This window comes from Panthera onca, chromosome B1 (genome assembly GCF_046562875.1).
Source record: "Panthera onca isolate mPanOnc1 chromosome B1, mPanOnc1 haplotype 2, whole genome shotgun sequence".
NCBI lineage: Eukaryota > Metazoa > Chordata > Mammalia > Carnivora > Felidae > Panthera > Panthera onca.
The window spans coordinates 109,279,272-109,291,769 of NC_138342.1; the positions used below are offsets into that span (position 1 = coordinate 109,279,272).

At 34.5% G+C, this 12,498-nt stretch overlaps 1 protein-coding gene across 5 annotated transcripts in view; it reads right to left on the reverse strand.

Moving 5' to 3' along the window:
- The window catches only part of SCLT1 (sodium channel and clathrin linker 1), a 219,460-nt gene that overhangs the window by 70,650 nt on the left and 136,312 nt on the right, over window positions 1-12,498 (reverse strand). For all 5 annotated transcript variants that reach the window (XR_013555142.2, XR_013555143.2, XM_078445738.2 and 2 more), the window contains one exon: window positions 5,409-5,480. Coding sequence is in view for 3 of the 5 variants with exons in the window: in XM_078445738.2 (XP_078301864.1) it covers window positions 5,409-5,480 (72 nt within the window). In the remaining 2 variants the exon portion in view is untranslated. The remainder of the gene's footprint in view (window positions 1-5,408; window positions 5,481-12,498) is intronic.

Genomic DNA, 12,498 nt, shown 5'->3' on the forward strand with positions numbered 1-12,498 from the left:
TAATAATATGTGTTTACGTTTCCTCCATGGTTTTTTTCATGGCTTGATAGCTCATTTCTTTTTAGTGCTAAATAACTGTCTGAATGTACCACAGTTTATCCATTCACCTAACTAAAGGACATCTTGGTTGCTTCCAAATTTTGGCAACTGTGAAAAAAGCTGCTATAAACATCCATGTTGAGTTTTTTTGTGTGGACATAAGTTTTCAACTCCTTTGGATAAATACAGAAGAGTATAATTGTTGGACAATATGTTAAGAGTATATTTAATTTTGTAAGAAACCATCAAACTGCCTTCAAAAGTGGCCATACCATTTTGAATTACCACCAGCAATGAATGAGAATTCCTGTTGCTCCACATTTTCCCCAGAGGTTGGTGGTATCAGGGTTCTGGATTTTGGTCATTCTAACAGGCATATCTGGCACATACTTGATGTAATGAATGGCACCTCATTATTACTTTAATTTGCATTTCCATGGTGACATATGATGTGTAGCACCTTTCTGTATGTTTATATGCCATCTGTATATGTTCTTTGGTGACGTGTCTATCAAGGTCTTTGGTCCAGTTTTTAATTGAGCTGATTTCTTACTGTTGAGTTTTAAGAGTTCTTCATATATTCTGGATAACAGTCTTTTGTCAGTTATGTCTTTTGCAAATATTTTCTCCTAATCTGTGGTTTGAATTTTCATTCTCTTGACTATCTTTCACAGAGAAACTTTTCATTTTAATGAAGTCCAACTTACCAATTGTTTCGTTCATCAATCATGCCTTTGATATTATATCCAAAAATTCATTACGAAACTCAAGATCATCCAGGTTTTCTTCTATGTTATCTTCTAGGAATTTTATAGTTTTGCATTTTACATTTAGGGTTGTGACCCATTAAAAAAAACTTTTTAATGTTTATTAATTTTTGAGAGACAGAGAGGCAGAGCATTAGCAGGGGAGAGACAGACAGGGAGGAAGACAAAGAATCTGAAGCAGGCTCCAGGCTTTGAGCTGTGGGGCTCAGACTCATGAGCCATGAGACGAACTGAGCCGAAGTCAGACACTTAACTGACTGGGCCACCCAGGTGCCCCAGGAATGTGACCTATTTTGAATTAATTATTGTGGAAGGTGTGTCTGGATTCATTCTTTTACATGTGAATGTCTAATTGTCGTAGCACCATTTGCTAAAAAGACTTATCTTTGCTCCACTGTCTTACCTTTGCTTCTTTGTCAATGATCAGCTGACTGTATTTATGTGGGTCTATATTTTACTCCATTCTAGGTTGTTTTATTTCATTTATTTTATTTCATTGATCTGCTTGCCTATTCTTTCACCAAGATCACACTATCTTGATTATTATAGCTTTAGAGTGAGTCTTGAAATCTGGTAGTATTAGTCCTCTGACTTTCTTCTTCTCCTTCAGTGTTGTGTTGGCTATTCTGGGTCTTTTGTCTCTCCAGATATACTTTGCAGTTTGTCAATATCCACAAAATAACTTACTGAGATTTTGACTGGGATTGCACTCAATCTATGGATCAGGCTGTGAAGAACTGACATTTTGACTGAGTCTTCCTATCCATGAGCATGGACTATCTCTTCATTTATTTACTTCTAGTTTGATATCTGTCATCAGTTTTCCTCACATAGACTTTGTATATTTTGTTAGATATATATCTAAGTAATTTTTTTACATGCTAAGGTAAATGGCACTGTGTTTTTAGTTTAAAATTCCACTTGTTAATTGCTGGTATGTGGGAATACAAAGGACTTTTGTATATTAACTCTATATCCTGCAACCTTACTATGCTATGATTGCTTCTTTCTTTTTGGTTGAATTTTTTGGGGTTTTACTTTTATTTTTTATTTTAGAAAGACAGCACACAAGCAGGGAAGAAGGACAGAGGAAGAGAGAGAGAGAGAGAGAGAGAGAGAGGGAGAGATTGATTTTTAGGAAGGCTCCATGCTCAATGTGGAGCTTGACATGGGGCTCAATCCCACGACCCTGGGATCATGACCTGAGCCAAAATCGAGTCAGATGCTCAACTGACTGAACAACCCAGGGCCCCCCCACCCCCGCCACTTTTTTTTTGTTTGTTTTCTACATAGATAATCATATCAAATTTCTTCCTTCCCAATCTATGTAACTTTTATTTCCATTTTTAGTCAAATGGCATTAGCTAGTACTTCCAGGATGATGTTGAAAAGTAATGGTAAGAGGTCACATCACTGCCTTGCTCCTGATCTTAGTGAGAAAGCTTCTGGTTTCACAGCTGTAGGCTTTTTGTAGATATTCTTTATCAAGTTGAGGAAGTTCCCCTCTGTTTCTAGTTTACTGCAAGTTTTTATCATGAGTGGGGGTTGGATTTTGTCAAATGCTTTTTCTATAGCTGCTTATATGATACCCATGTGATTTTTAATGTAGATATTAGTAACAAGGTTGGATCACACTTCTGAATCTGGTGAACGGCATATAAATAATGGTATGTTATATACTATGCATCTCTCTCTACCCAATTCACCATTTCACTGCCCAATGATGACAAAAAAAAAAATATTTGGTTAACCTCAAACAAAGTTAAAATTAGATAGAAAAGTTGAACCTTTCTAGAGAAATATACTAATTCTATTAAAAATTCACAGTAATACTAAAGCGAGTATTTAAAATTACTATTATTAAAAAGCCTTCATGAATATTTACTATTAATCACCACCAACATTCCTACCTTTTGGGCACAATATGACCAAATGATAACTAGATATTTTTTCAAGTACTCATGGAGTATTTCCAAAATTATACCCTATAGTGTACCATAAAGAAAATCACAACAAATATTAAGAATCAATATCATATAGACTATACTCTATGGCCTCTATTTAACTAGATTAGAAACCAATAATAAAAAGATATCTAAATACCTATGCACATGGAGATTCAAAATTAGACTTCTAAAAAATTCACATATCCAAAAAAGATCATATTGAATTTTTCATTTTACTTGCATAAAATTTGGGCATTTATAACCAGTCTTTTTACTATTTGCTGTAGATTAAAGCTCATTTTATTTATTTATTTATTTATTTATTTATTTATTTATTTATTTATTTAGAGATCAGGGGAGGGGAAGAGAGAGAGGAGAGAAAGAATCTTAACCAGGCTCCTCAGCACTGTGAACTTAGAGTCCAAAGCAGGGCTTGATCCTCTGAACCGCAGGATCATGACCTGAGTCGATATCAAGAGTTGGATGCTTAACCAACTGAGCCACCCAGGCGCCCCACTATTTACTGTAGGTTAAAAATAATCTCTCCTATTTGGCAGAATTAAAGCCTTGAGTTTTCTTAAGAGAAACTGTAGGAGAAATAAAAGCTGTGTTGCTCTCCAAAGGGAGACATGTGGGTAGAGAGAGACTGGTTCTGGCCTTTTCTTAAACCTATCAAAAAAAATCTGCACACTAACTTAAAATACAGGTTTTTTTTTCCTTCCTGCAAGCATAACTTAGTTTGGGGTTAGCTAAAGTATGCTTAACCTCCCTCCTTGACTTCATGTTTATGGTCCAGCTGATAAAATTGGTATTTAAGAATATAAATCAATAGCCAACATCAGGTTATTATGTCTCAAACTATAGTCTGAGTTTCTGAGTTACCTGACAAAATCTGCTTTTTAAAGTAGTTGAACATGTCCTCCTTCAAACATATTTCTCAATGTTTGATATTTCAAACACTTTTCAATTATTCAGGACAGTTCCCCATGGAATCAACATGACATCACATAATATTTAATATCTTTAGAAAAATCCACTTAGCTATGTATTATAATTGTTTCACTATAAATCCTAAGAAATATAATTTTTTGCTCGAAATTGAGTTTACACAGCTCTGGTTGTGTAAACAGATAAGAATTATTTTTAAAAGCCCTGCAGATCTTATCCAACACACATTCATTCCTTTGAGAAAACAGAAAGAGATAATGTTCTTGTCCTTCCAGAGTTTACAAGCCATTAAATGATCCTGGACTGGGGAAAGACTTTCTTCTAGCTATGAATCTACTCAAAGCTAAACCAGTCCATGTAAGACAACAAGCAAAATAGCAAGGTAATAGAAGAAGTAGTAAAACTTGAAAACAACAATTAATTAGACATGACTATTTGGCCACACTGCATCCCATTAGTTTTACTTAATGTTCCTACATCCTTAACACAAATGACATTAAACAAAAAGTAACACTGGTTTCTAGTCTATTACTCTCAGGACCTGTACACAAAGACTAAAGTCTCAAGATGTACATTACAGAGTTTGTAGAATGTGGAAAAAGATCTGTTCTTTCCTTCAGAATTGTTTAAATATTAGTCAATAAGTATTTATTAAAATACATACTGTGAAAACACTGTGCTGGCAATGAAGATAAAAGAAGGCATAAGACTTTTCTCCTTCAAGGTGTTTATAATACAATTGGAAAGATAAGATTTGTCTAAAGTAAGAGAAAAGGAGAGTGAGGGAAGGAGATGGGAGATGGAAAGAGAACTAACATAATGTAATATATTTATTACAAGACATAAGTTGTTGCTAAGTTTTGTAGGCAGCATTAAAAGTGAGGCAGAGATTCAGAAAGGATTAGAGTTTGTGAAGTGGAAAATATCTTCCCAATCTCTAAAAATTCTTGTACTTTCATTCCCCTATAAGCAAGGTTATTAAATTCCATTTCATTATATCTTAATGTTACATTTACATATTTAATCTCACCTCTATCGAAACAAGTATTTTTTTTCCTTTCTCCTCTTTGCCTATTTATCCTTCAGTACTCTATCTCTTTTGGGAAGCTTGTCTTTCTTCTATCCCACTGACATATATACTTTCTCTTACTTTCTACTTAATCTCCCAGATGAAACTAGCATGTGGTAGCAGCTGCAGATGGGTGCTTCATAGCATGCTGTGCATTGTCAAAAAAAAAAGTAATAGTAAAATGTGATAAATGCCATCCATCTGTCCTCCTAGACCACAGGCTCCAAGATTACAGTTAACATGTTTATCTTGATTTTTAATCTTTTCCTAGAATCTAGCATAGTTCCTGGCTTAGTAAGTATCTTCTGAATGAACAAGAATGTGCATTACAAGACACATTAAAATGTATCTTGGCTTTAAAATAAGCAATATTCAGGGTCGCCTGGGTGGCTCAGTTGGTTAAGCTTCCAACTCTTGGTTTTGGCTCAGACCACAATCTCATGGTTCGTGAGATGAAGCCCCATATCACGCTCTGTGCTGACAGCATGGAGCATGCTTGGGATGTTCTCTCTACCTCTCTCTCTCTGCCCCTCCCCTGCTCTCTCTCTCACCCTCACTTTCAAGGTGAGTAAATAAACATTAAAAAAATAAGAAAAATAAAATAGACAATATTCAGAAGAATACAGTCTTCTAACCTACCATTTGAAGGGCTGAAAGTTCTTCTGTTAGTCGAGAAATCTGTACATTATACTGTTTTCTTGTGCTTGCAACCTGTAATTAAGACATTCAAAAATTGTTTAGGTTCACAAAAATTGATTAATACCCAATAAAAATATTTAGGATAATTTTGAGAAAAAAACAAAACTTTTACGGCATAAAAAATAAATAAGCACCTGAGTATTAAAGAGTCAAGAATTATTTTAAAAAATTTTTAATGTTTATTTTTGAGAGAGAGAGAGACAGAGTGTGGCTGGGGGAGGGGCAGAGAAAGAGGGAGACAGAATCTGAAGCAGGCTCCAGGCTCTAGGCTGTCAGCAGAGAGCCCGATGGGGAGCTGCGAGATCATGACCTGAGCTAAAGTCAGACACTTAACTGACTGAGCCACCTAGGTGCCCCTAAAGGGTCAAGAATTTATCACAACAGTGGAAGGAGAGTGAATTTCTATGAAAACTTACCATATTTGAAGTGAAAACTGGCAACATTTCAAAATATTTACTTATTAATCCCCTTATAGATATTAAGTCATTATAGGTTAACATAAATAACATTTTATGAAAAATAAGTTCATTTTCCAAAATAAAAAATTTTCTAGAAAAATGTTATTATTTTACATTTTTGTAAATTTCCTTAATGTTTGAACAGGGGATAGCCAGATTCACATTATCTACTTCTGTGTTCAACCCGTTGTGCTGCTTACCATCAGCCTCTGGAAAACACCACTGTACACTCATCAGAGAACGAGTATGAAAAAAGAAAACAGTAAACTATAATTATGAAAGTAGGTGTGACCTTCCAAACTCCCTGAACAACACTTTAAGAACTGGTGCCATAGAGCAAGTCAAGAGAAAAACTGAATTACACACTAAAAATGTAACTAGTAACTTTTAAGGCACTTTTGTTTTATAAGAAGAAAAATATTTTCATATTGCATATATTTCAGTATAAAGTAAATTACTTTGTGAGAAAAACTCTTATTTCAATTAACATTTAAAATACTTCAGAAACAGTATGACTTATGTGTACAAAATATTTTGAAGAATTAGTTACATCTCATCAAGATGACTCCTATGACAGTATATTTTTCTAATTAATAACTACTCATACTTTTTAAAAAGACCATGAAGGAAGGAGGAATTAAGATGGCAGAGCATCATGGAGATCCTGAGCTTGTCTTGTCCTTGAAACACAGCTAGAACAGCACCAAACTATTTTGAACGCCTAGGAAATTTTTCGGATAATTAATGCAACAATCTGCATAACTTAAATTTGTCCTTAACCTATAAGGGAAGATAGGTCAGGGTTGCAATAAACCTATCTACAAGAAATTTTGCAGGCCAAAAAGGAGTGATGTATTCAATGTGCTGAATTGGAAAATTATGCAGCCAAGAAATCTTTATCCAGAAAGGCTGTCATTCAAAATAAAAGGAGAGATAAAGAGTTTCCAAGACAAACAAAAACTAAAGGAGTACGTGACCACTAAAGCATCCCTGCAAGAAATTTTAAGAGGGACTCTGAGTGGACAAAAGAGAAAACAAAACAAAACAAAGATCAAAGCAACAAAGACTAGAAGCACCAGGGAACATTACCAGAAACAACTCTATAGGGAACACAAGGGCACTAAATTCATATGTTTCAGTACTCACTCTAAATGTCAATGGACTAAATGCTCCAATCAAAAGACATAGGGTATCAGAATGGATAAGAAAACAAGACACATTTATATGCTGCTTACAAGAGACTCATTTTAGACCTAAAGACACCTACAGATAGAAAGTAAGGGGATGGAGAACAATCTATCATGCTACTGGTTGTCAAATGAAAGCTGGAGTAGCCATACTTATATCAGACAATCTAGACTTTAAAATAAAGCCTGTATCAAGAGATGAAGGAGGGCATTATATCATAATTAAGGGGTCTATCTATCAAGAATATCTAGCAATTGTAAACATTTATGCTTCAAATGTGAAAGCACCCAAATATGAAGAAAATCAACAAGGAAACAATGGCTTTGAATGACACACTGGACCGGATGGTTTAACAGATACATTTAGGGCATTTCATCCTAAAGCAGCAGAATACACATTCTTCTTGAGTGCACATGGAACATTCTCCACACTAGATCACATACTGGAACACAAATCAGCCTTCAACAAGTACAAAAAGATCAGGATCATACCTTTCATATTTTCAGACCACGAGTTTGCTATGAAACTCGAAATCAACCACAAGAAGAAATCTGCAATAACCATGAACACTTGGAGATTAAAGAACATCTTACTACAGAATGAATGGGTTAACCAAGAAATAAAAGAGGAAATTAAGAAGTACACAGAAGCCAATGAAAATGAAAACATGACAGCCCAAAACCTCTGGTATGCAGCAAAGGTGGTCATAAGAGGGAAGTACATAGCAATCCAGGCTCTCCTAAAGAAGGAAGAAAGGTCTCAAATACACAACTTAACTTTACACCTTAAAGAGCTGGAAAAAGAACAAATAAAGCCCAAAACCAGCGAAAGAAGGGAAATAATAAAGATTAGAGCAGAAATCAACGATATAGATTGAATCAAAGAAACAACAGATCAACAGAACCAGGAGTTGGTTGTTTGAAAGAATTAAGAAAACTGATAAACTCCTAGCCAGATGGATCAAAATGAAAAAGGAGAGGAGAATGAATAAGGAGAATGAAAGAGGAGAGATCACAACACCAGAGAAATACAAACTATAATAAGAGAATATTATGAGCAATTATATGCCAACAAATTGGTCAATCTGGAAGAAATGGAAAATTTGAATAGACCCACAACCAGAAAAGAAATTAAATCGTAATCAAAAATCTCCCTAAAAACAAGACTCCAGGGCTGGAAGGCTTTCCAGGGGAATTCTACCAAACATTTAAAGAAAAGTTAACACCTATCCTTTAAACCTGTTCCAAAAAATAGAAATGGAAAGAAAACTTTCAAACTCATTCTACAAGGCCAGCATTACCTTGAATCCAAAACCAGACAAAGACCCCCTACTAAAAAGGAGAACTACATACCAATTCCTTTGATGAACATGGATGTGAAAATTCTCAACAAGATACTAGCAAACCGGATCCAACAATACATTAAAAGATTTATTCACCACAATCAAGTGGGATTTATTCCTGTGATCCAGAGCTGGTTCAATATCCACAAATCAATTAATGTGATACATCACATAAATTAAAAAAAGGGTAAGAACCACATGATCCTCTCAATAGATGCAGAGAAAGAATTCGACAACATACAGTATCCTTTCTTGATAGCTGTTAAGAAAGTAGGGATAGAAGGAACATACCTCAAGATCATAAAGACCAGATACAAAAGATTGACTGCTAATATCATCCTCAATAGAGAAAAACTGACAGCTTTCCCTCTAAGGTCAGGAACACGACAAGGAGGCCCAATCTCTCCACTACACTGTTATTCAAAATAGCGTTGGAAGTCTGAGCCTCGGCAATCAGACAAAAAAAAAAAAGAAATAAAAGGCATCTAGATCAGCAAGGAGGAAGTCACACTTTCACTCTTCGCAGATGACGTGATATTTTATGTGGAAAACCTGAAAGACTCCATCAAAAAACTGCTAGAACTGATCCAGGAATTCAGCAAAGTAGCAGAATATAAATTCAATGTACAGGAATCACATTTCTATACACCAATAATGAAGCAACAGAAAGAGATAACAGGGAATTGATCCCATTTACAATTGCACGAAAAACCATAAATATCTAGGAATAAACTTAATCAAAGAGGTGAAAAATCTATACACTGAAAACTATAGAAAGGTTATGAAAGAAATGGAAGAAGACACAGAACAGTGGAAAAACATTCCATGCTCGTGGATTGGAAGAACAAATATTGTTAAAATGTCGATACTACCCAAAGCAATCTACATATTCAATACATCCCCTATCAAAGTAACACCAGCATTCTTCACAGAGCTGGAACAAACAGTCTAAAATTTGTATGGTACCAGAAAAGACCCTGAATAGCCAAAGTAATTTTGAAAAAGGAAACCAAAGCTGGAGGCATCACATTTCCAGACTTTAAGCTGTATTACAAAGTTGTAATCATCAAGACAGTATGGTACTGGCACAAAAACAGACACATGGATCAATGGAACAGAACCCAGAACCCAGAAATGGACCCACAAACGTATGGGCAACCAATCTTTGACAAAGCAGGAAAGAATATCCAGTGGAAAATAGACCATCTCTTCTGAAAACAGTGTTGGGAAAACTGGACAGCCAAATGCAGAACAATGAATCTGGACCACTTTCTTACACCATACACAAAATAACCTCAAATTGGATGAAAGACTTAAACATAAGACAGGAAGCCATCAAAATCCTAGAGGAGAAAACGGGTAACAACCTCTTTGACCTCAGCTGTAGCAACTTCTCACTGGTCTCCAGAGGCAAGGGAAACTAAAGGAAAAATGAACTATTGGGACTTTATCCAAATAAAAAGCTTCTGCACAGCGAAGGAAACAATCAGCAAAACTAAAAGGCAACTGGCGAAATGGGAGAAGATATTTGAAACAACATATCAGATAAAGGGTTAGTATCCAAAATCTATAAATAACTTATATCACACTCAACATCCAAACAACTAATAATCCAGTGAAGAAATGGACAAAAGACATGAATAGATACTTTTCCATAAGAGAGATCCAGATGGCTAACAGACACATGAAAAGATGCTCAACATCACTCATTAGCAGGAAAACACAAATCAAAACCAAAATGAGATACCACCTCACACTTATCAGAATGGCTAAAATTAACAACTCAGGCCACAACAGATGTTGGCAAGGATGTGGAGAAAGAGGAATCCTTTTGCACTGCTGGTGGGAATGCAAACTGGTGCATTTCCTCTGGAAAACAGAATGGAGGTTCCTCAAAAAATTAAAAATAGAACTACCCTACGACCCAGCAACGGCACTACTACATATTTATCTGAAGGATACAAAAATGCTGATTCAAAGGGGCACACGCAGCCCCTTTTTTTATAGCAGCTGTATCAACAATAGCCAAAGAATGGAAAGAACCTAAATGTCCATCCACTGATGTATGGATAAAAAAGATGTAGCATATATATTCAATGGACTATTACTCAGCAATCAAAAAGAATGCAATCTTACCATCTGCAACAAGGTAGATGGAACTAGAGTGTATTATGCTAAGCAATGTAAGTCAGCCAGAGAAAGATAAATAGGATACAATTTCACTCATATGTGGAATTTAAGAAACAAAACAGAAGAACATAGAAGAAGGGAAACAAAAATAAGATAAAAACGGAGAGGGAGGCAAACCATAAGAAACTCTTAAGTACAGAAAACAAACAGGCTTGCTGGTGGATAGTTGGGTAGGGGGATGGGCTAAATGAGCAATGGGCATTAAGACGGTCACTTACTGGGATGAACACTGGGTCTCGTATTATTATATGTAAGTGATGAGTCACTAAATTCTATTCCTGAAATTATTACACTATGTGTAATATACACTATTACACTATGTGTAATATACACCATGTGTAATAATTTGGATTTAAATTAAAAAAAAGGTCGTGAGGAATATTGATACTGATGCTATCATCAGTAAACATATGGTCAACAAAGATTTTTGGAAATATTCTAGATCTTATAAAATAGATTATTTCTAAAACATGATGTAAACCTTCTTTAGAACACTTATAAAATTGACATATATTTTATTTGGTTAATTAATAGAAGTTATTTTTCTGAAGACCTGACAAACATATGTGGGTCCATTTTAGCTCTATTTTAGATTTTGATGTAAACTTTGCCTATGAATAATTGTATGAAGGATCAATCCATCCTATTTATGGGTCAGTGATAATCATAGTTACTATTTACAGAGGTTTGATGTGTTAATGACTACTTAGAGCAGTGTAAGTGTTATTATCTGGTTCTCACCAACAATCTGCTTAAGTAGTCAGTATCCTCATTATAGATGAGGAAGATCAAGGCACAGAGAAATTAAGTCATGAAGGTTTTTAGAATATACAAGTTTTGGTTTCTATAAGGCCAGTCATGTCTGCTTGTCTCTCTCTCACACAATTTTTTAAAAGTGTTCTTTTTAGTATCTAGAAATGAATGCAGCTAGCATGAGGGTTTATGACCATAGTCGTATATATATTTTAAAACATTTTTACAATAATGTTGATGACTTCAGAAAATTAAAGTATTCATACTTTAAAAAAGACTGTGTATAACTACTGAGACTGATGGTGTATCATCAATAAAATTATATGCTGCAGAGGTCATAGAAAATTTTCTGAGGTTGGTATCTGATAAAATATAATGTAAACCCTGCTATATGAGCAAATAACATGTTTCTGGAGGTAGTTTAATGTGGTTGGGGTTCAGAAGTCTGTAAGGGAACTAAAATCCCCTCTTACCCAACCTCACTTTCTTCATGTAAACATTTTCTTTTATAGTTTATGGATAGTAAGGATATCTATAAACTAAATAGTAAGACAAATTAACAAGAGACAGAAATAGAAAAGGACAATGATAGTACAAATACTGCCTAACAGGATGAATATAATTTTGATCACCAACTTTAAGCCATGACTTAAAATAAACAGAAAATCAAAATCAAAACCAGTATCAAATTTTTTTCACAAATTAAGTTTTACTTGAGAGAGATCTGAGCAATAGCATTTTCTGCGTTTTAAAGAAATAAGCTATTCTCATATTTCGTTCAGTTTTATAGCCAGAACATAAATATGTGATAATTTATTCATTATGTTTACTTTAGTTAAAAAAAAGATACCACTTAAGTCATTAGATGTAAGTTATCCCCAATTCAACAAATTAATTCTACATTATTTGGAGGACATATTAAATTATAATAATGGGACAATTACCAATACAGGTGAAAATTTTCAATCAAAAACATTAAAAATGTTTTAAAAGTATAAGGAAATACATATTACATGTTGTATAAAATCTTATTATAGTTTGTTTACAAAAATACCTACTCTTGAAATTCCACACCTGCAGAATTACAATATGTAGAAAG